Source organism: Aythya marila, assembly GCF_965140915.1.
Source record: "Aythya marila genome assembly, chromosome: 1".
Classification (NCBI taxonomy): domain Eukaryota; kingdom Metazoa; phylum Chordata; class Aves; order Anseriformes; family Anatidae; genus Aythya; species Aythya marila.
The window spans coordinates 159726801-159750082 of NC_139042.1; the positions used below are offsets into that span (position 1 = coordinate 159726801).

Consider the following 23282-nt stretch of genomic DNA (forward strand, 5'->3'; position numbering starts at 1 on the left):
CTATCAACATTTGCTGTTAATGCTGAAGCACACAAACGGGTGAAGTATGTGTGTGCCAAAGCACAACATACACTGGGGAAAGATAAGACTATTTTTTCTAAGACTCTAGAAGCCTGGAGTTTTTGTTTTATTATTATTGTAGGGTTTTGTTTTTTAAACACTGTACCTCTTTAAACACCGTGGGCTGCTAAGGGCATATTAAGCTAGGTACTGAGCACCCCACATCTGCTGAAGCTTCGTCCACACTAGGACAAGCGTTCCACAAGAGGAATGGGGCCTTTCTTTAATGTGAGAGCTCAGCAGCAGCAACACTGACCCTGCTTGTACCAACCACATTGTTATGGGCCAGTGGGACCAATTTTGTCAGTAATCTGTCCCTCAGTAAGTAGGAAATGCTGGTCAGAGAGCTACTTCAGGAAAAGCAGAGACCGTTCTGTGAGCGGGGTATGTGATCAGCTGCTCTCTGCTTGATGGACCATGGTGGCCTTCCCCAGCTCGCAACACCAGCCTTGGTTCCTGGTGATCTGTTACCACCAGTGCTGAGGGACAATATTAAGAGGCACAGGCAGAGGAGCAGGCACCTGGCCAAAGATGCCATCACCTTACCCCCTTCCCCTGGCACTTACCTGTGGCCTAACATCTGCTGCAGGTATCCAGACTTCATAACAAGGTCCTATGGGCCTTCTTGCTGCCATTCGACTCAATGCTAAACCTTTCCTTCTTGCCTGCTTCCTGGGTGTAATACGAGCAGAACCCAGCTTTCAACAAGCCAGGCCAACTTCCATAGCAAGCAAAGGAAAACAATATTAGACACACTTAATATGTGTCATATTCCTATGAGATTAGCCAGCGTTTAATGCATGGAACTTAATGCCACAGCCACCCCTCCATAAATTTCTCAGTACGCATCCCATGCTTAGTGCAGTTTGGCATGTGCATGTAACAGGCTCTGGGAAGGCTCCCGAGGCGTAATCCACAGTTACAAGCACTCCTAGCTCTCATCTGAGGAGAACCCTTCGGCACCCAGTGCCTCAGTGGTAGGCCAAGCACAGGTGACAATGCCCTAGCATCAACCTGGAGTAGCCCCAGTAGTCGAGTCAGGTGCGCTCTCAATCCCCACCCAGGTCATGCTCTGGACACATCAGCTATCAGCTGCCACCCCCGCCACCCATCCAAACCACAGCAGTTTTTATTCTTAGTGTTCTGTCCTGCAAACAGGTAGAAAAAAAACACTTGCTCACACCTCACCACTTCTGGCTTTCACCTGTAAGTGTTGAGGGGAGGTTATCAAGACAAATACCAAGGATAAGGCAGTCAAGCTGCTCGCTGCTACTCCTACTGGACCTCAGTGCAAGGTAACAGTTACGTATTTACCCTAAGATCTTCCTGCACGCTTCTTATTGAAGTGTTGAAAACCATTGTAGCAGACACAATTAGCAGCTGTGAGCTACACTCATTATGTATCGAGCATGGCTAAGCCACCTCACCTCCATCAGTTTGAGTGCCCTAGAAAGCACCCAAACTGACTACTTAGGTGCACAAGTCTTGCACTAACACAGGCCCATTGAAACACAGGAGGAAAAATAAATAAATCCCTCTGAGCTTCTAACCAGAGCAGTCCTCTCTGATAGCTTTAGGACCAAAGCATTGCCCCATTTTTCTCCCCATATATAAGAGAGGAGGAAAAAAAAAATTAAAAAAAGAAAAAAAAAAAAAACAGCAGTTGTTAGTGAGTTATAAGCGAAGTTAACATTTATCTTCCTTATTTTAACAGATGTTAAGAACTGTTAAATTGTATTGCAGAGCAATGGCAGCCCACTACAGTCAAATGAAGCTCAGCATCTCTACAATGAATAATCACTCTTCCTTTTATTTCAGTGTCATATTACATTACAGTCAAGACATGTTATTGACAAAACCTACCAGACATTTTTACTTCAAAAGAAACCCTCAAAAAGAAAAAGATACCCCACGGAATGTACACAGATTGAGATGTCACAATTTTTGATGTTTCTAGTCCATTTAGATGTTTCACAACAATCTCCATGTGTCAGAAGTACACTTTCTTGAAAGCTATAGAAGCAACATTTCACTTGTTTTAGATTGTCAGCTACCAAACAGAGGAACTGCTGCGTCAGTTCCCAGTGATAATACACTTCATACCCATGAAAGCAATGGTTAAGTGTTAAGAGACAACCACTGAGTGTTTATGCAAAAACAAAACCCTCCCAAGCCGCCTTGATCTAAAGGAAATTTCTGCAGATGTATTTTGCATGTGTGGTTTTAGAGTCTATTTGATAATCCAGGCTTAACAGCTGCAGTTACTATCCAGAACCTAACGAAGCAGTAGCAACACTCCTGTTGAGGATTTCGGGACATTTGACACATAGCACCAGTAATGCCAGAAGAAACCCATTTATTGTAAACTTGGTGTAAGTTTATCCAGTGGTCATCCGTAACAAGGTGGAGACAAAACTAATACTCCCTAAGAGATAGCTGCAATTGCTAACCAGCTGTAAAGGTACGTGGAACAGAAGCAACCTTGAGTTTCAGATAATGCCTGTGATCATATCCATCTGCTCAGCTGAGTTTAAAAAAATTTAAAAAATAAAAAATAAAAAAAAAAAAATCTGTATCTATCTGGCTTCAGAGAATTTAGTCTATTTAGTCTAAGTTTCACACATCCCCCAACACAAGATAGAATAAAATCCCCAGCTTTACTTTATACAGAACTCTTAAGTCAGGTTTATTTTTTTGAATATATATATATACACATATACACACACATAATGCCAAATTTAAAAGGATTAAATATGCCTGAATAGACCCCACAACAAACAGGTATTTACTTTTCAGGAACCCTATTTAAAGTTTGCTTTCGTTACAACTATCACTTGAAAATATTCAAAACAGTTCTGAAATACAGTATTTTAGCTGTCCTTTTATACCACTAACTTCAGATATATCCTTACTATGGACTCGTACATTCAAACTCAGTATTGACTTCATAAAGTCCCCAATTTGTTGAGATACTTAATTAAAATAAAATGAAATAACCCAGACACGTACTGGCTACCTTGTACTCAAACCGTTCCATAATCCACTTTATTCAGTCACTACCAAATGGGGGCAGAGGATTTTTTTTTTTCTATTTATATATTAATAATATTCCATCAAGAACTTACTCATAGCTTTAATTACATCCCCGTATTAGCTACCAACTCCAGCCAAGTTTTAAGCCCTGAACATACGAACACCTAGCCATCTGCAGAACGGCTTTGGGCCTGGATTCATCCCACCTGGATTTAAGCTCGATTCTGTTCAGCACCAATTCAGATCCCGCTTCTCTGCGGAAGGAAGGGCAAGCCACATTCAAAGCCACATCCCTGGACTGGAGAGCCAAGGCAAGCCCTACGTGCCAGGTAGCATCCGTTTAAAGCTTTAAGAGGTGGGCGAGGTGAATCCAGGGCCACAGTTCATGCATTCTCAGCTGCCCGCCCCAAAGTTGCCCGCATCAATAGCGCATGGGGGATGTATGTCAACTGAACCCAAGCATGTGCTCATCTGTAACAAGGAGGTAGGGTTAATGGCACACACCCATCCTGAAGAACAACCCACCGCCAAGCCCCAAATGCAACTTTAGCTTACATTCAACATAGAAACTACTTTTAGAACAGGTTTTTATAGCCCAATGTCCCAAAGTTGGGTTCTGAACCAAGCTTGAACCACGTTTCAAGAACTGCAAGGGACAATACCAGTTACTAACCACTGAAAGCACTGTCTGTTGGAAAAATGTCGTTTTAATATTCATCTTACATAAGAGCACAATAAATACACCACATTCTATAGAAATTTCAGATGATGCTAGAGTAAGAGGTAAGAGAGGGAGAATACCAACAGACTATACAACCACGGCCCTGAATTGCACGGCGTAACACTCCCCACTGCAACCACAGCAAGCTGCCATTTACACACTCCAGGTTGGCTTTGTCAAAAGCTTTTAAGATTTTATTTGGGGAGTGGGGGGTAACACAGGAAGAGAACAGGGATACAGGAACTTTAAGGGAAGTAATAAGATGGGTTCCCAGAAAAGATGCTGGACTCCCAGACGAGATGCATACACTCGAGAACAAGGACAAGAAGGAAGTTTTTCCATCAAAACTTTCCTTCCCTCCAATAAAGAAGCTTTGTTGCTATTTAAGCAGACTGGCTCTTCAAGCAAGTAGCTTAATAAGGCTTGTAGAGTAAAACCAGTGGCAAGAGGCGCTAGCTAGAAGTGGTTAAGCAAACATCAGTCAATATACAAGCTGGCTGTAACAGTGGTTTCTACGCACACTGGTATTTCATGTTTATAGAGGATGGGAATTAAAGAAGTTAGAAAAGTGTGTAGCCTAACATTTGATGATAATCAAAGACAAGTTATGCAGATACTCACAATTAGTGCTGTCATTTCCTCTCAGCCTCCTATTTGATTATGCTCAATTTCCATAAAAACATGTATCAGTGCATTACTGAAATTATGATTAGTGGTTACAGAGACTTCTTGCCCCAAAAAAGTCACTCCAAATGTAATTTTGTATTAAATTGGGCAGGTAAGGGCACCCACATTACAAAAATTAATAAGTCAGCAAACAGAAGCAAAGAATATTGTGAATTCCACCTCTTTACTCTTTAATCTGTCAGACTGGTGGTGAAGACAAATTGTCAATTCTGGATTCAATTTTTCTTTTTTTTTTTTTTTTTTAAATACGATTGTCACATTAGAGAAATGAAAACACAGCAAAATAAACTGTACAAAGGCAAAGTAGAATAACAAAAAATATTTTACTAAAACATAAGATTTACAGGAGATTTTCCAGACAAGCCATACAAAATGGTCACAAGCTTTTTCTTGGAGGGATTTTTTTCTACACTTGACAGCAGAATCACAATATTATTAGTGAAGGTGATGGATGTTTGTTTAATGTTCCCATTTTTTGTTCAAACAATGAAGCTTGTCCATCTACAGCGTCTAAGTTAGACTGGGCTAGAGGGTATATTCTAAAGTATAACTGGTTAGCTGCTTTTACCAATGCAATTAGCATCACCATAAAAAGGGAGGAGGAGCCCACGAAATTAAAACAAAAAGCCCCGCAGCTAACCCTGCCTACCTTCATTCACAGTGCTTATACTTAAACCATGATGGGATTAAAAGCAGAGATGTGCTGCTGCTTTTAAACAATTTCACAACAATCCAGATGATACTTCTAGCCTCTGCTCATGCGTTACAATAGTGAATTAGGACAAGACACAGATTCGCTAATGTGCATTTAATCACCAAAGGACTGAAGATGTCTGGGCTTTTATTCTGTAATGTTTCTAAGACTGTGTCCATTAAATGCAAACAAAAAAAGGAAGAGGTCTTGGCAGAACAGGAGAAGTGATGCACACTTGATGTTCAAAGCGCATTTAAATATTATTCATGGCATATAGCCTAGTCCATGCTCTGGCTGTAAAGAAAAAAAATATACATTTAAGAAAAAAAGTATTTTTCAAGTTTTATTAAAGTCATTGATTATTTTATTTAACACCACTTTTACACTGCTGCTGCAAGTGTACAAAATATCAGTTTTGAGACTTCATGTGCAATTTTGCCCCCCTATAATATCCAAGATATAATGCACAAACACTGACAGCTGCTGAAGCGGTCTGACTGCAGTGAAGCCAACAGTGAGAAGGTGTTAATGTAGTAATTCTTTCTATCCATTACAGCCTGCAACAGAGGCAGGTACGGAAGAGATGTACTTTCTGAACTAAATTTGTTTCTTAAACTTTACGCTAAAAATACAGATGCGCACTTTTATTTTACTATGAGTGCAAATTAGACACCCTTACAATTTAGGAACGTACAAGCTCAAGACAAAACAGATCTGTGTTCTTCTAGAAGGCTGCATTTACACTCTTGAATAGAGTGCTGCAGGCATTTTGAGGAAACTTGGACTACAACCACATGCAATAATTGCGTCTGCACATCGCAGGCATGGAACAGGAGGTCGGGATTTAAAACCCCAACCACTTAGTTATCAGCTCAATGTATTTCCTAAAGTTAGAAAAATAGTGTCAGATACGTCACCTGTTTCTATGGCTTGGGCTTCATTGGTCTTCCATTGCTCAGCTACATCGTTTGCTAGTGGATCATCTGGATTGGGAGCGCTTAACAAAGCCTGGATTGATAGCAGAACTGTACGGATCTGCAAAGCTGGGGACCATTTATCTAGAGAGACATTTATAGCAGTATGAAACACCACATTCACAGTCTACAGGAAAAAAAACACAAGTTTTCCTCTCCCGAATTAAAGGGTAAGTTAAGTATTCTTGTAAACAAATTAGATCTCTTTTTAGGGTCAATCTACAAGTTCTGTACTTTATAAGATAAAAAGGGAGAAAATAAGGTCACACTTACCTTTCAAAATATCTAAACATATTCTTCCCAGCTTGTCTACGTTAGGGTGATAAATTTTGGTCATGAAACGTACTTTAGGAGCTGCCATTGGATATTCTTCTGGAAGGAATAGTTCAAGTTTAAATGTCCCACCCTCAAAGGGGGAATCCTGTGGACCTGCAATGACCACGTGAAAATAACGTGCGTTGCTTTCATCTGGTTCTGCTTTTATCCCAGGGACTGGCTCTGCCAGCAAGCGCTGGGTTTCCTAAAAGAAGGAAAAAAAAAAAAAAAGAGGCAATGTAACAAAGACACCCTGCTTAATATAGATTGTACAGGCTGCATTTATTTTAGAAGTATTTATCAGGAGTTATTTGACTACACCCACTGAAATTACCACATTAAATGAATATCTTAAAGTCAAAGAGCAGGATGTGGTGAACAGGTAAAAAAAAAAAAAAAAAACAAACTTTTTCTGATCTCTCAGCTGCTGAAACACCTCAGCACACCTCAGCAGCACCAGGTAATAGATAACAACCTGTCCTAAGCAAACCTCTTAACTTCTGATTAAACTGCTGCCAAGCTATTTTTTTTTCCAGTATACATAAAGGCAATTTAAAGAATACCACAGTGAAGATGCCAAAAGCATTTCCCATTCTACCTTGACTAGGTAGAAGATTTACCAGAAGATTTACTCAAATATGAGTGGACAGGGTTATTAGGATGAGTGTTTGTACTGGAATCAGAGCCAACTTTGAAGAACAGAAACTACTGCTCTGCTGCAATATTAAAGATGGTTAATATATTTATACATATACCTGTAAATAGCTTTTGTCCAAGCACATTCAGTCTACAAATAAGCGCATTTGAAGTTACTCTAACAACCAGTTGGAGACAGACAAGCTGTTCTGTAAGCAGCAGACTTAGGAGAGGCTGGTTTCCTACACAGATTTGGTTTCTTTGTTGCTCAACTCTTCTGCCTACAGCACTAATCCTACCCCAGACAGCGAGATGTGGCCATAGGCAAGAGCTGCCCACGTCCTGCCCATCCTGCTAATGCACCGAACAGACTAAGCTCTGTACGTCTTTCCCTCTCCCCTGCTGCCAGTCTTCACAAGTCTTGTAGGCACCTTTCCACTGTTATAAAAAAAAAAAAAAAAAAAAAAAAAAAGCTGGAACTGGCAAAAGGACACTAGGCAGGGACAAGAAGTTCTGCAGAAACCTCATTTCCTCAGGTAATTTTAGCCCCATTTCCTGCTTTTCCTCCAGCTTGTTTTCACTGTGTGCAGTTAATTTTATCACCACCTTTTTCCATGTTGACTTTCACAACGAAAAATCCTCCTGTTTCTGCTGAGGAAAAATGGTAACTTGTAGGTGTAATAGTAATTTATTACTCTAGTTTTATAGCATAGTTACTCCGTGGCTACAATAGCACTAAAACCAGCACAAAAAGCCTCTACTTCAGTTCTTCAAATGTAACTGGACTGTTACAATATTTGCATTTTGTTAAAATAAACTCGCACAGCACTCGTGCAGCTGTTCTGATGCCGTTAAATAACACCTCATTTTAGCAAAACATAATGGATGTATGAAGCAGGGAAGCCACAATAATTAACACAAAAATCCAAATAGTCATCTCAAATTCAACAAGTTCCCACAACTCCTAACACTGAGGTTATTGCCATGCACAAACACACAAAAAATAGATTTATTTGGTCCAATTCCTTGTTGTGGCTACATGCTGTCTTCTTATCTGCACAGGCAGTAGCTGCCAATGCCACTTATACACATTACTTGAAGGGTGTCCACGCTGCTCAAAGCTTTCTACATTCACTCATGCAAATATATTTTAAAGGATACGGGTGAATTTACTGCATATTCAGACTGAGAGCTGTTGGTTATTTCCCTGTACAGTAGTTTTGTAGAAGAGCAGTTCTAACCAGTACTTAAAGCTCTACTTTTACATGACAGCCAGCGAGTAAGAAGCCATGGATTACCCCTGGAAAGGGGATAACAGTCTCCACATCTTTGAGCATGTGTTTTGTAAAAGGGCTGCCGCAGGTAAATGCGCTAATTCAGATTTCCACCTACAAAGGATCATATACTTATGGCAGTTTGACACTTTTGGAAGAAGAAATAGCATCGTATGCTAAGTAAATGATTACAATGAGCCAGCTTGAAATTAACAAAACTTTATGAAGGAGGTCCGATTTTTTCAGCTTCTTCACAGCTGCTACCACCTGGACTTTGCCACCAGACATGCTAATTCCCATCTTTCTTATGGGTGTGCCTAAATTTTAGATGGAGCCAAGGCTCTCAAACATATATATAATGGTGATTAAAGTCTTAAACATAGGAAGGCTTTTCAATAGGCGGGCTGACCTCAGCAGTCCCTAGCCCCCCCTCAGTCGCTCTGATCTGCCCCCTGCCTCCCCAGCTATGGCAGCATGCTGACGGCAACCGTACCACCGAGCCAAACCTGGCTTAAAATAACCCAGAATCAGCAGTCCTCTGGCAGCAGCATCAGCACTTCTACCTGCCAGCAGAGCTGGGGGAGCGACGTCTGGCTGTGAGCTGCACAAACCACCACGAAAAGCCATTTGTCAGTAAACAATGAGAGCGCCCGTGTACGAGAAAAATGGTTCCTTTGATAGGGCACGGCATCGTAGGGAAGGAGCTATGCCACTGCTAGCGTGTCTTCACGTTCAGATAGCCCTTCACGCCTCTACAGGATGTGGACGCGGTCATCTTGCTATGAGGTAATGCAGAAGAGGTGAGTATGAGAAAAATCATGTATGTTACATAGAGCTACACTGGTGTCAAGGCTGTTTAGAGCCCGTGCAGAACATGGATATGAGAGGAAAAGCGCTTTGAACAAGCACGTCTTGCTTCCTGCACTCCACACGGAGCTCCAGCACCAGCAGCACAACTTGAACTGCTTCCAAACAGAGCCGAGGAGGAATACTTGCGAGGAGCCTGCGAGGGAAGTGGCTGACGCTCGTCTTTCACAGCGGTGGGGCTGTGACGCAGCCACCTGCCCAGCACTTCTCCACGGCACACACAACGACAGCCGTGGCTCCTCTCAGCACTCCCCACTTCTCTTTTATGCAGAAGCTGAGAGGTATCTCTGCATCAGAAGACGACTTTTTAAAACTCTATGCACAGACAAGCTTGCTAGACCATGGAAAAACAACAGAGATGATGCCACTCATTGAGAGAATGTGAAGTGGTTTTACTTAAATATATAGACACCTGCCAAATTCTGACAGAAAACAAGACTTCTGTCCTTCAGTTATGAGAAAAGTTATAATATCCTTAATACATATTGGGCAGAGCCATAGAAGAGTAGTAGAAAGGGGAAAATGAATCAAAATGTTTCAAAGCCTATGCACATAAAGTCAAAAACAAACCCCTAAGTCACCCACAGAAGAGTCACCAAAAGTGGGGCTCGATCTACAAGAAGGAAGCGTTTAATCTCCTTTAACACGATAATCCGATTTTGTAACTTTAGGTTACTTTCCCCTGGGGATGGTTCCCCCATGAAAACCAGTCTCTCAAACACCAGAAGAAAATAATCACCTCCAGTTAAACTTTTAAACATGCTACGTTTTTGAACTTAATCGGGAAGCTCAAGCGCACTCGATATTTCTCTTTCCCGTATCTCTTTGGGCAATCAGCTTTCTAATACCTTTTCAGCTGAGCAAGCAGCTCTTGTGCAAGCTGCTACTTCCCCCTTTCACCCCAGAATAGTTTTTGAACCTTTTGTCCAATTTCAGCTAGTTTCTTTAAGCTCTGTAAGATGTCAATGGCTAAGACAGAAATCACGCTCCGCGCTACTGATGGGAACGTCAGGAAAAGCCCTGATGTGACTTGTGGTTCAGCCACTTCAAAGCACATCCTGCTTCTTGCCCACCAAGGAAAGTGCCAGTAGGGATAAAATTGGAGCTAGGATACCCACATTTCAACCTGTAAAGAAGCACAAAAGGATCAATTCACAGAAAACCAGGTTTTACAGTTCTGCTGCTAAGACAAGTGTGTTCGCAATACAGCGATTCATTTTGTCTTCACAGAAATACAAATTTCCATCTAAATAAGTGTTTCAGAACAGCATCTTACAGTGTTTCTTACTAGCTCTGCTCTAGCATACTGAAGCTTCACAGAAAGCATTAAGACGTATTTTGAGCTCTAAAGCATTTAACAAAGCACCCCATGCATCCGTAAGTAGTTGTTGCTATTTGCCATACTCCGCAGCATTTTTAGAATGAGATCTCTTCTCCCTCTTACTTTTACTCCACTTTTTCCAGTTGAAGTTAATCTCACAGTTTTCATTGACTGAAGAAAATGAATAAGTAAGTGGAAAATGAAGATACATGCCAGTCAGTGCCTCCATAAAAAACCACTATCATTCACAACTGGTTACGCCCCCCCACAATTTTCTTTCTTATTTTTAATTAAGCACTTAAAAGAAACACAGAAGTGTTGAAGGTGTTTTGACAAGCAGAAGTAAAGCTTTGCTTATTAACACAGGTGGCCTGAAGTAGAGTGACAGCTGATCCGGGTGGGACAGATGGTGGAGCTGACATTCTCTGCAGCTATTCTTCTATGAAGACATTAAACGGAAGACTAATTGTACCCGAGGGGGGAGAAAACCTCAACCTGTTTCTGCAGCAACCTGTGAGGATGAGGCAGCCCAGAAGAGCTCCGTGATGGTTAGCAGAGAGAAGGAGGGGAGAGAGGGGACTTTTTGGGTTGCCCAGAGAGAGCAGCCACACAAACAAGATACTGATTTCAGTGTTTGGCTCTTTGAGCAATAGCCTTCATCATCCTGCTTTCAGTGGAAGAAGAAAAAAATACTGAAAAGCAGACAAGCACCAGGATACTCCTGCATCCACACCCGGAGCAAGACAGAGCCCCTCTTTAAGGGAGCCAACTGAACAAGAGAGAAGATGCTGCCACACAGACACGCATGAAAATCAAAATGTAAAGCACATGGAGATACCACTGTAAAAGAAGGAATCCATTAGAAATACACCCTTATTTTCATCCATTCTAGTCCTACAACAGTCTTTATAAAAGCCTCAAGTTGCCAAGACCTGAGCCAAAACAACAAAAAACAATATCACTACATCTACAACTCTGGAAGACAAAAAGCTTCGGTAGTGTACTTCAGAAGCCTTACTTGCTATCAGCCCCGTGGCAGCACCAAACGATGGCACACTGGCAATCAGAAGGCTTGTCTGGTAAAGGCCATTCCAGCAGAGAAGAAAGAAATTGTTACATGGGATTAGACAATTTTTACAGTTTCTTCATTGCTTTTTATAATAGAGTGCTGTATTCTTTGCTTGGAAAAATGAGTGCAATTCCCTTCCCTGTACTTTGTCTGTAGTTAACCAGCACCAATTTCATGTTGCCTACCAAGGGATGGTGGCTAAAATAGGTAATAAAGGAAAAATCAGCATCTGACATCTACAAAATACAGAAAAAAAAAAAAAAAGAAACACTAAAACAACTGTCTGAAGACTTCCAGAATTTCAGAAAGAAATTGCAAAGGCAGCACAAACTACCTCAATGAAGAAATCCAAACTCAATGTCTTCAGCCAGAGTTGCTCTGCTTTGCAATGTACCTGTCTGATGCTCAGCTTCTCATCACCCCTGTTTTCTTCTTTCACATTCAGTATTACTGCTATACAGGTAACGCTGGTAACAAAAACCTGCACATTAATCCATAAACATAGCTAAACACAGAAGATTTTAGAGAGATGTTACAGTTGGAGGAATACACTTGGGACACAACTTACTGCCGCCCTTTGCTCTCCTCAGTCCTTTACTATCAACTGTTAGATCACCCAGCGAAATTCATCCAGTCCACTACAACAAGAGGAACCTAGGGAAATCCAGACACCATACAGAGCCTGAACACTTTCAGCTGCTGAGTGAGTGGCCACCAGGGGGAAGGAACAAGGAAAGCTGTGGGGTTTTCCTACTTCAGCCTGTTGGGCACCAACACTTGCCTGCATGGCGGTCTCTTGACCTCGTGGTGAAGCACAGCCTGTAGCCAAGCCAGCCGGGGGGGGGAAATAAAAATAAAAATTACAAGAGAGAGAAGTCCGTGGGCTGTCCCACCACATGCCCATGCAAAGGAAGAGCTGTGCCGACCACGAGGAGGGGGCAAAGGCACGGTGTCAGAAGGGTGGGAGAGGAGACGGCTCCGGCCGTGGCAGCAGGACAGGCAGGTGACAGCCTGGAAGGAAACACAGAGGCTCCTCCTCATCCCAGAGGAAGAGGCTTAACTACCAGGAGTGCTAATTTCAGCACCAGATGGCAAACGGCTACATTAAAGCATTCACCCATCTCCGGGGTCCTAAGCACCAAGGGCTCTGTGTATCTTCTTACTCGCTATCAGGTTATCTAGCAGCTTCTGGCAGCACCAACGGCACAGGGAGAGGATCCTCATGCCTGGCAGCTCAGTGCCAGTACCGTGAAGATGTAACAGCACCGAGCATCCCAGAGTTCAACACAGCCATGATAAAGCTGCTCTGGAAGATCAGAGCAGAAAACATCACCAAGGCCTCTTATCCAGGAAGAGAACGCTGTGGCTACCACAGCTGTTCAGTATTTAGGCTTCTCGAGTGCTGCAACACCACACCTTCATGCAAGGTCTCGGGGGAATTACTTTTATTTTCATCAGCACAACTCCCTGCACAGCCGCCAGGCCATTTCCCTTCGCTGCCACCCAGCAGGATGGAGCTTACAGCCCTGAGGCTTTCTCAGGCCAAGGCAAGGCACAAGCCCTCTTCAATCCTCTCCAGGCAGTGAAACATTTTAGCTACTACCCGCCCCTACCTGCAAGTCCAACCTACCCTCAACGGCTGCGTCCAGGGAGCACAGACGATGGATCCACATCCTTCTTTTAAAGGATCACCTGCAACAGAAGTTCCAGCTCCCAGTGCTACTGCTGCCCCCTCGCCAGGCACTGCCATCCCTCAGCCCTACTGAAAAGCACATCCCGCCAGCACACCTTACTCCATGCTGTATAAGTCAGCTGGGCTCTTCCCTGCAATTTTAACCCAAAAACGTTGGCTGACAGCACAAACTCTGCCATCACCTAGCAGAGGACAGCAACTCCCAGCAGAAGGAGGGACAAACAGCTGGCACTGGCTGCAGACAGAGCTCCTGCCACCAAAACGCCGAGGCCAAGGGGCAGGAGGAGGCACCGCAGGCACCAGGGCACTTATCCCGGGTGGCTCACAGGGCAGCCCACAGAGCAGGCTCGAACTGCCACATCCAGAAGCACTTTGGAGAGGATGTGGTGGAGAGCTCAAGTTTGTACTGGGTCTGGCTGGGACGTTACCTTTCCCTGCAGCAGCCCACACAGTGCTGGGCTCTGCACTTGTAGCTGGAACAGCAGTGTTATCACACCAGTGTTGTGTCTGCTGCTGGGCAGTGCTGGCACAGCATCGGGACTTTCTCCAGCCCTCCTAGGGGGTGGGCAAAAAGTGAGAAGAGAAACATTACCAGGGCAGCTGACCTAAACCAGCCAAAGGGATATTCCATACCATGTGGTGTCACACTCAGCAATAAAAGGGGGAAACAGGAAGAAGAGGGGAGGGGTGGGCTCTCGTTGGGAAAACATTGGGCCTCCTCCCAAACACCAGCTACGTGCGTTGAGGCCCTGCTTCAAGGACATGGTCAAGCATTGCTTGTTGGTGGGAAGCAGAGAGTAATTTCTTTCCTCTGCACTTCCACATAGCCTTTGTTTTTGTTTCTTTTTTCTTCCCCTTTCCCTTTTCCTTTCCCTTTAGTTAAATTGTTTAGTTAATATTTCCTTAATAATTATTTTTTCCCTTTAATTAAATTATCCTTATCTCAGCCCGTGAGTTGTTCTTTACTTTACTTCTTCTCTTCCTCATCTAAGGAGGGGCAGTGAGAGAGCGGTTGTGGTATTTAGCTGCCGAGCACGGTAAAACCACCACAAAGCTCTACAGATGACACTGCGAGTTAGAGTTGAACAACAACAAAAAGGGACAGAAAATGAAAGCCACCAGCTCCACTTTCTGCCGTAGCAGAGAGAACACTTACCACTTGGAGGGCACCCCACACCCCGATTTATGTGGGAAAAGGAAAAAAACAAAAGATATCCTTCAGTTTAGCTAATTGCTGATCAGTCACTTGTCAATATTTTCTCCCTAGGGAAGAGCCAACATTTCCCATCAAGTTCTCCAGGAAGATTTCTAAGGCAAAGCAAATAGCAAAAATCTATTTTTGCTATATGTTACACCAAAGTTCTGCTCTGAATGACTGGGAATCAGTGCTAACCCACTATCTTGGTTCCTCGTTGCTCCAGATGTTGACTCTGCAGTTAAGTCAAACCCTTCTCCCTGCTACTTCAGCCCGCCAGTCCTTCTTAACCAGCTCAGCTCACATCTGTGCCTGTGTCCACCTTCCCTCACAACCCACGAGGGTCTATCTGAGTGGGAAGCCGTACCCCGAGCAGCAGGGCTCGTTCGTGCAGTCACATGCAGCCCTTTCATCAGCCCGAGCAGTAGCAAAGTCAAACAAATGAGATCACAGAATGATTTGGCTTAAGAAATAACCTTTACTGCAGAGTTCGGAGCCAAAGCAGTCCCTCGGTCCAAGCTTGCTGCAGCACCACATGCTTTTTTGTGCCAGCACAGCCCAGGTTAACGCTGTTTACACAGCACAGCGGGCCAACGAGAACCGCAGGCTGACCACCTTGAGAACTTCTGGTCATCTGACTTCACAGGGTGGCAGCTTTCCCACCTCGTGCTGGCTGCCTGCAGAACCACAGGAGCACAGCACCAGCTCCAGCGCTTCAGTTCGGAGCACATACAGTACATGTTTATTTCCTATCTTTACTCTGATCACAGAAGCCCCTTGCCAGCTACCACTACCTTTATGCTCCAGCTCCAGCGAGTAGTTTGGCCTCATTTTCTGACACGAACCAGAAGCTAACGGTTTCAGCTGCACAGGGCTAAACTGAAAGCAGCACACTGGCACGCGGACAAGTTATAATTACTCGCTGAATGGCAACTCGTTCACGTTCTTTCAGCGTGGGATAGAGAGGAAGATCGCACTTCACCACAAGCTGATGGCTTGCACAGAAGAAGGTAAACTGCACGCGTGTTTTCGCTTTGAGAAGGCAGCAGGAGACATGAAGAAAGTTGTCAGTCAAAATTGTCTTCTACAGACACGGATAAAGCTGCATCAGAAAACCACAAAGACTTCACCCAGTAACTTTTTCTAATAGCACATCGCATTTTGGCACAGGGTCTTCCAGGCTCTATCATTTCATTAGCTACAATTAAGAAAACAAATTTGTTACCCAGGCGAATGCCTTGCTGCCTGCCAGATCTCAAAATGTTTAGATGAGAATTGCAACGCTGTAAAACAGCTGCGTTGGAGAAAGTCTCCTGAAAATGCTCTCCGTCTTTTAGGAACCGAAGAATTACCAATAAAGCCCATTAAACTTTAACGCAGAGGTCAGACATCGTAAAGAGAAGGCTGTGCTCGTGGTTTCCAGCAGCTGGGCTGCACGCGGATGCCTCTGCTCCTTGCCCGGGGTGCGGGCACCCCACCTGCCTGCTGGGGCTGCTGCCCCCCAACACTCACCTGGGGAGGGCACTGCGTGGGTCAGCACCGCTCTCCCCTGACAGCATCCCCAGATTTTCTGCAGCAGATTACGGGATTTTGGAACTGTGAAGCTGAGATCCTATGCAAATTCCTCGAGGATTATCTGGGTGCTAGCACAGATCAAGCTTTTTACGGTGCATCTGCAGCTACAGTAGAGCCAGGCACAAGTGACTGCAGTACGCTAATAGCACAAACCCTTGCAAACTGTGTGCAAAGTGATCATAAAACACTGCCATCAATACTAGAAGTTTATTTTACTACATATTTGTATCTCAAAGGTGCTCAATGACTATATAAGAAGGTACTCCAAACAAAAAATTTGCCTCTAGCTGGATTATTTGCCATTCTTTCTTCTGAGTTTGTCCTCTGGTTTCTACCACAAGCTTCTGTAAAGAAAAGGCTACAGAAAGTTAGCGGTGTTCTCTCTGAGACCTTTTATTAAGGCTTCACACTTTCCATTTGAGGCCGGCTCCTTGGTGAAACTTCACCATATTCTTACCCTCTGGGGCTGGGTCTCCCTCTCAGCCTTCCCCAACCCCACAAAACCCATCCGTGCCAGCAGCCCCCAGGCTGCCACACCTGCCTCAGCACCCTGCACTGCCACGGCCAGCCCAGACTGTGCTCGAGGGCTGGCAAAAAGACTCTGAGGGGTCACGAAGCACAGAGCGTATATCACCCTCCTACGGCTGCTGGAGATTCAAAAAAATTCTGAAAAATTCAAAGTTTCCATCCTTCTGTCAAATGTGAAGTTCTCCACAAGATCCTAACAGCATACACGGGACAAAACACATTTCAAAGACCAAAGATCCAGCTTCTCTGGTGAACGCCAAGGAACTGCTCTGACCAGAAGTGATCTATTTTCTACACCACGCCACCACTCAGACTCAAAATACCACTGAAAGATATTAAATAGAGAAGACTGGACATAAATTTTAAATTGTTTATCCAAGAAACAAAGAAAGGCCCAGAAGCGTCAGAGAAATCAAGAAGTAATGGCAACCTTAAACAGCCTTTCTTCATGGGAAAAAGTATGCCACAGCAGTCCATAGCTTTCAAGATCAAGCAAGCAACTTCTAGCCAGGCAAGAGGCCGTCAGTGAACTTAAGGACCCCTAGATAGTTTCAGAAGTTGCAGGCTGAATACCTGATTTATATTAAAAAAAAAAAAAAGACACACAGGTAAAGCAGATCATACTTACCTCTAGAGCAGAGTTCTGCACGTGCCTGTCTCCACATACACCACCAGAATCTCTGTAAAACCTCCCAAAAAGTTTACTTTCCGAGGTAACGTTTTATAACTGCAGTCCAAGCGTTACCCAGACTCTCAAAAAAATACTGCAAGAAGGAGCTCACTGGCAGTGATGAGGAAATGGCTTCTTATGCTAAACAGCAAGGAAGGAATATCTCAGAAAATAACATTACCGTGCAGGGGAGGAAATCAGAGCCCAATAGCTTCACACTGATAAACTCCTTAACAGAAAAAAAAAAAAAAAAAAAGTTTGAAGAAACGCCACATACTGCTTCAGCTGTTTTGTTTCACGATAGGAGCAGCTGCAGTGATTTCACAAAAGTGTTTCTAGCAGCTGGTTACACAGTTAACACGGACCTGGACACCAAAGCATGAATGATGAGATCACTGCAGCAGCGAAAACGGCAGAGAAAAACATTTCAAAAAGATGACACAAGGCAACATTGCCCGTCCCATTCAGATACACTGACTGCACTTGACACAGAAATGAGGTGGTTTGAATGTCAGCCAAAAAAAAAAAAAAAAAAAAAAAATCAGATGCAATTCAACTCCTTACTCCACTGGAGCTACGTGACTTTGCAACACAGGAGATAATTGGTGTAATAAATGATTGAAAGTACAAATTTCTGGGTTTATTTGTTGTGTACATTGCAAAGAGTCACTTTGAATACTGTGCAGTAGAACAGCATGCAGTCCACCACAGAGACACAGCTCTAAGCGAGCACACCACACCACGTCTTCTTAGATGAACAGATTTTCCTCACAAACTGACTCCCCAGAGGACCCTTGGCATTAGGCTACTGAAGAAAATAGAGATACCTGCTCTCTATTCACAACAGAAAAGTTTCTCCAATTCCAGTTATACATCCAAGGACTCAAATGTCATTTTCTGCTCAACATTTGCTATGTGTTAACGCTGTAAGCCATACCTCTAAAGCAAGTCATCTCCTGAGCTTACAGATCATCCACCCCACTTATTTAAAGCCCGTGTTCCTAAGTAATTGGCATATAGCGAGCCAGGAGTGATCCTTTACCTTCGGTAAGGAATACTTCACCACGTCTACACCATCACCTTTCAAATGAGTGTGGGGCAGCACTGCAAGTATAAATAGAGCTCCCTGCTGAGCCGAGGAGAGCGCGGGGCCGCCTGTCACCCCGAGGGCCAGGCCGTGTGCCAGCAGCACGGCACCACCAGGAGCACCTCGGGCAGCTGCTGGGTTCTGCATCCCGGGCTGCTGTGGGCAGGGGCTCCTCCACCCAGCTGGCCACTGCTGCGCCTCCCCCAGCTCAGGATGTGGATCAAGGCAAAAAGGGCTTCTGCTAACAGGATCCTTAGTGAACTGGAGAGAGAAATGGCTTCTGATGGAGCATCTGGTGACTGCAGCTCGTTTAGCCTTCAGTAGCCCTTCGCTGTCCTCTGACCCATCTTTCTCTTCCTTTTCCTCATCTTTCAAATTCACACTAGCAGTGAAGCTCATTTACTGCCCTCCACGTAAGGCGACCAACACTGGGATACGTAACTCCAACATTAGGATAGCAACCATCAAATCCACCCTCATCTGAGACTCCTGAAGACTCAAGCGGACTTACTGCTCGCCTGCAGCTCTGCAGCTGTGATAACACTACTTTCTGCATTCAGGACTGCAATGACTAGTCAGATTCAAACCCTAGACCATACACCCATCTGATGTCCTAATGCACGCACAGCATGAGATATACAGCCATCCAACACAACCAAATCAAGACTCAAAAGCTCTGGTCTGCATGCAGACGACCCATAACGCATACACAGGGCACAACCCGCAGCACACGCCGCCCTGTAAGAGACACTACTCCTGGTGTGGTCTAAGGAAGACCCCTCGGAAGGAAACCTGGAGTTCCTAGGACTCTGCTGGTAGGAGTGTGTGTCCGCCCATCCATCTCCAAGGATGGGATAAAACGTTCCTGTGCCATCATCTATATAGGAAAAAGAGCTGTGAGCATTGCTCTACGCTTTTTTCCTAAAAGAAGCTGAAAAAACAGAAGTGCCAAGAAGGAAACGTATGTACCAGCTTACAAGTGGGTGCGCTTCTTGGCTGCGCGCAGGAAAATTGTCAAAAGCTACAGAAAAACCTAGGCATCAGCTCCACGAGTGAGCTCTCATCACATCTCTGCGACGAATCCTGGTTCTGCTGTATTATGAAACTGCTTTCTCGCACCTGAAATACGTTCAGCATTGTACATGTATGCTGTGCACCAAGGCAGCTGGATGACCACACTCAGATCTGTGTTACAAACGCTTCGTTTCTGAGCAGCAGAAACCGCTTTGACACACAACGAGTCCTAAGCCAGTCTTATTTTTACCTCGTCTCCTCTGTCACCTACCACACAAATTGATCTTTTTAACAACGATCCAGTCTTATTTTTGCATCAGTTACCCCCCACACGCCGCGTTACGCTGTTTCAGGGCGGCCGGCCGCTTTGCCTGCCCAGCCAGGAGAGCCTCGCAGCACCGCCGGCCACTTCTGACATTCATTCATTCGGCGCAGAAACGGGGCGCTATCCATTTCCCCTGACCCTAACGCAGCCAGCCGGTAACCCACCTACAGCCACCCACCGACCCCGGCCTGAGGGCCCCCAGCCCCATCACCGCCGATGGGGCAGGGCCGGGGGCGCCCAGCCCAGCGCCCACCCACCCCCGGGGGCCGCGGGCCGGCAGCGGGCCCGGCTCAGCCCCGGTGCGGCTCCACCGGGCTCGGCCCACGCCGGAACCGGCCCCGAGCCCGGCGGGGAGCGCCCCGGCGGAGCCCGAGCCCGGCGGGGAGCAGCAGCCGCGGGCAGGGCCCTCACGGCCGGGCAGGGCCGCGCTGCGCCGGGATGGGGCCGGGCCCGGGGGGGGGAGGACGGGGAGGGGGAGGGAGGGGAAGGGAGGGCGGGGGGCGCGCCCCGGTGCCCCCAGGAGCCGCTCGCCGGCAGCGGGAGGGCGCAGGGGGCCGGGGGGGAGCCGCGGGGGGCGCGGGCGGCGGCACCTTGATGATCCTGCGGGGCAGCCCGGCCATCTTGTCTCGTCGGGAGCAGCCTGGCGGGCTCGCCTCCGCTCGCCGATCGCGCACAGCCGGAAGCCGCCCGCGCCGCGCTTCCGCCAGCACCGCCCTCGGCGCGGCACGCCGGGCAATGTAGGCCCCGGCCGGCCGCGGGGGCCGCGCCCCGCGCCCACAGGGCGGGGGCGTCCTCGCTCCTGTTGGTCCTGTTGTTGGCCCTATTTCGGCATCTGGAGTGTCACAGAAGCACCTCCAAACATAATACCCGTGTGTTACCAAAGCCCCTCTAAGTGAATTTCCATCCTTCTCGATAGGTCACTCGCACAGACACCATCACCTCCCCAGCGCCCTGTCCCGCCCAGCCCCACAGCTGCAGTAGCGCCAGCAGCGACACCCGGCGCTATCGCTGCTGCACGGGTGGGACATGAAAGCACCGAGAGGGGAAGGCACCGCCAGAGGTTAGCGAGCAGCACGGCCGGGAACAGGATGCTGCACGCACGGCTCCCTGTCAAGTGCTGTCTCCCGGGTCATAAACAGGGCTCGTGGGTGACCCACGCCGTGGTGGAAAGGAAAGGTCTCGGACACTGGCAAATCCGGACTGCATAACTGCTGACACACTCCTATCACAGATACTACAAATGTGGTCTATGTCCTAAAATTTAAGCATTTATATCAACACATATTGTGTGGCTGCAATAAGACGTCAGATACGGTGTGTCCCCCTCCTTAAGATTAATTACAGAACATCCTGAGTGGGAAGGCCCCACAAGGAGCATCCTGGCTCCCCACAGATCAACCCCAAAATCAATCACGTCTGAGAGCATTGTCCAAACGCTTCTCCAAATGCAGGCTCAATGCCGTGACCACTGCCCTGAGAAGCCTGTCCCAGTGCCCAAGCACCCTCTGGGTGCAGACCCTTTCCCTAACTCCCAGCCTGACCCTCCCCTGTCCCAGCTCCATGCTGTTCCCTCGGGTCCTGTCACTGTCCCCAGAGAGCAGAGCTCAGCGCCTGCCCCTCCACTCCCCTCCTGCAGGCCGCCATGAGGCCTCCCCTCAGTCTCCTCTAAGCTGAAAACTTCACCCTCCCCACAATACTTCCCCCAAACATACCTAGTTTTCCTTCTTTATCCTTCACGCTACAGAAGGTAACTAACAACTACATTGTTGTTCTATGCTATTTGATCTCCTTAGCTGTTGAATAGATGAATAGAGCAGTAATTCCAATAAATTCATGAATGAATTCATGACCAGAAAAAAAAAAAAACAAAAAAAACAAAAAAAAAAACATAATTGCTGTACACTCTCATGTACATCTTTGTCCCTTTAAACACTTTGTTGCTCTCCTAAATTAATGGATATAACTTTCTATGAAGTCAATAAAATCAACAATAACATGACATACAGCAAGAAAAGTGCATGGAAGCACATTTGCAGAATTGGAGCTTAAAGGACTCATCAATAACACACCCTCATCCTGCAGTGGAGAAGGGTGAGTTCATTTGCATTCATTACTGAGCTTGTGAAATGGCTGTGTTTAGATGTGGTCCTTCAGCAAAGGCCGGTCTTGCTAGTTATACCTACCTTTAATTGTGGATTTTCCTTTTTACTTTACTACAGCTTGTTGCTACTACTTAACTAGACTGAGTGTGTACTTCTGTATACTCAGTGACTTCGTACGACTTGCCATCTCATCTAAAAAAGGTGAAATGGTGATCTCTACCCAAAAAAAAAAAAAAAGCCTTTCTAAGATATGTTTCTTCAGTTGGATGTTTGCCTTTTTTTTTTTCCTTGCTTCATATATTACAGTATCTATAGCATATCTGGTGCCTAACAGCAAATTATTATAACCTAGGCTGTTAGGGCTCTCCTTCTGAGGATGCACAGTGCTTTCATGTTTGATTCTGGTGGCAGCAGTCTTGGTGATTTACTAGTTGGTTGATTTTTTTCACACAGAGATGTGGAGTCCCTTGCAAATGACTGTAGCACAGCTTCCTACCCCTAAACAAAAAATACTGTATTCAAGATGTTCTTTGCATGGGCAAAAGTAAACCTCAGACCTGGGATGACGTGGATGGTTTAGATCCTATGTGGTACGATATAGCTCTTGAGCAAACATTGTTTATTTTGAAGAATTTTGAGGCTACATTTAAGAGCCACCTGTAGAACTCATATCTTCACAAATGAAGGATTATTTAGCAGTAAATTATAAAAGCTATAAACGCAGTAATGTCTTCTCAAAACATCTGCCCCTTGGGAAAGCAGTGGCATTGGTGCAAATGACTTAACACAATCTAGTGATGACCACAATGTAGTGCTGATCTGTATAAATAACTGCTTACCACTGAGCAGTATGAGAATGGCTTAGAGAATCTAATTGCTTTTGAGGAAAGGGATTACAGCAAACTTTGCTTAGGGAGTCAGGAGAGAAAACTGAGGACAGAAGGTTATTTAAAAGAGGACATTAACATTCATATAATCTTGCAGCTTCATGAATAACTGCACATATTTGTAATCATGTTGCTATGACACCCAGTAATAACGAGGAGTCTTCATTTTGAATTAGCAGGTATGCTGACATATACAGAAGGAATGCATACGTTTAGGTTATTTTAAAAATTGTTCTCTCCATCTTCTGTAAATTTCACATAATACAGCGGACAGCTAAGGGACCAAATGGTCCCATTTCACCCTTCTTTCCTATGCCAGTAACCCAGAAACCCAAGTATGCACTTGTCAGCATCAAACAGATATCAGGATATAGCTGGAGAAATTAAAGGCAGCAATTCCCTGTGAATTTTTCAAAAATGGGTGGGCAAAAGATAGAAATGCTTTTGGTAGTCCCAGTGGGAGAACCACTCAGTGACTCCAGTGCTTATTACATGTCAAAGAACCTTCAGTGGGAAATAACTTTGAAGTAATTAGAACTGATTTATCTTTCTACA

The 23282-nt window shown here is 45.2% G+C and overlaps 1 protein-coding gene across 1 annotated transcript; it reads right to left on the minus strand.

The window, feature by feature from the left end:
• Window positions 1-4805: 4805 nt before the first annotated feature.
• On the minus strand, window positions 4806-20456 carry UBE2N (ubiquitin conjugating enzyme E2 N). The gene is made up of 4 exons (XM_082775420.1): window positions 20329-20456; window positions 6443-6689; window positions 6113-6253; window positions 4806-5489 (listed from the first exon to the last, which is right to left on the minus strand). The coding sequence occupies exons 1-4, from the start codon at window positions 20356-20358 to the stop codon at window positions 5449-5451; spliced, it is 459 nt and encodes a 152-aa protein (XP_082631546.1). The 5' UTR covers window positions 20359-20456; the 3' UTR covers window positions 4806-5448.
• Window positions 20457-23282: the final 2826 nt, after the last annotated feature.

Bases quoted from the DNA above. Each gene is read 5' to 3' on its own strand.
- UBE2N (XM_082775420.1), bottom strand. From the start codon at position 20,358: ATGGCCGGGCTGCCCCGCAGGATCATCAAG. The intron at 6,690-20,328 runs GTGCCGCCGCCC...TCCTTCTTTTAG, and splicing joins TGCCCCGCAGGATCATCAAG to GAAACCCAGCGCTTGCTGGC. The intron at 5,490-6,112 runs GTGACGTATCTG...TTTTCTTTACAG, and splicing joins AGCCCAAGCCATAGAAACAG to CCAGAGCATGGACTAGGCTA.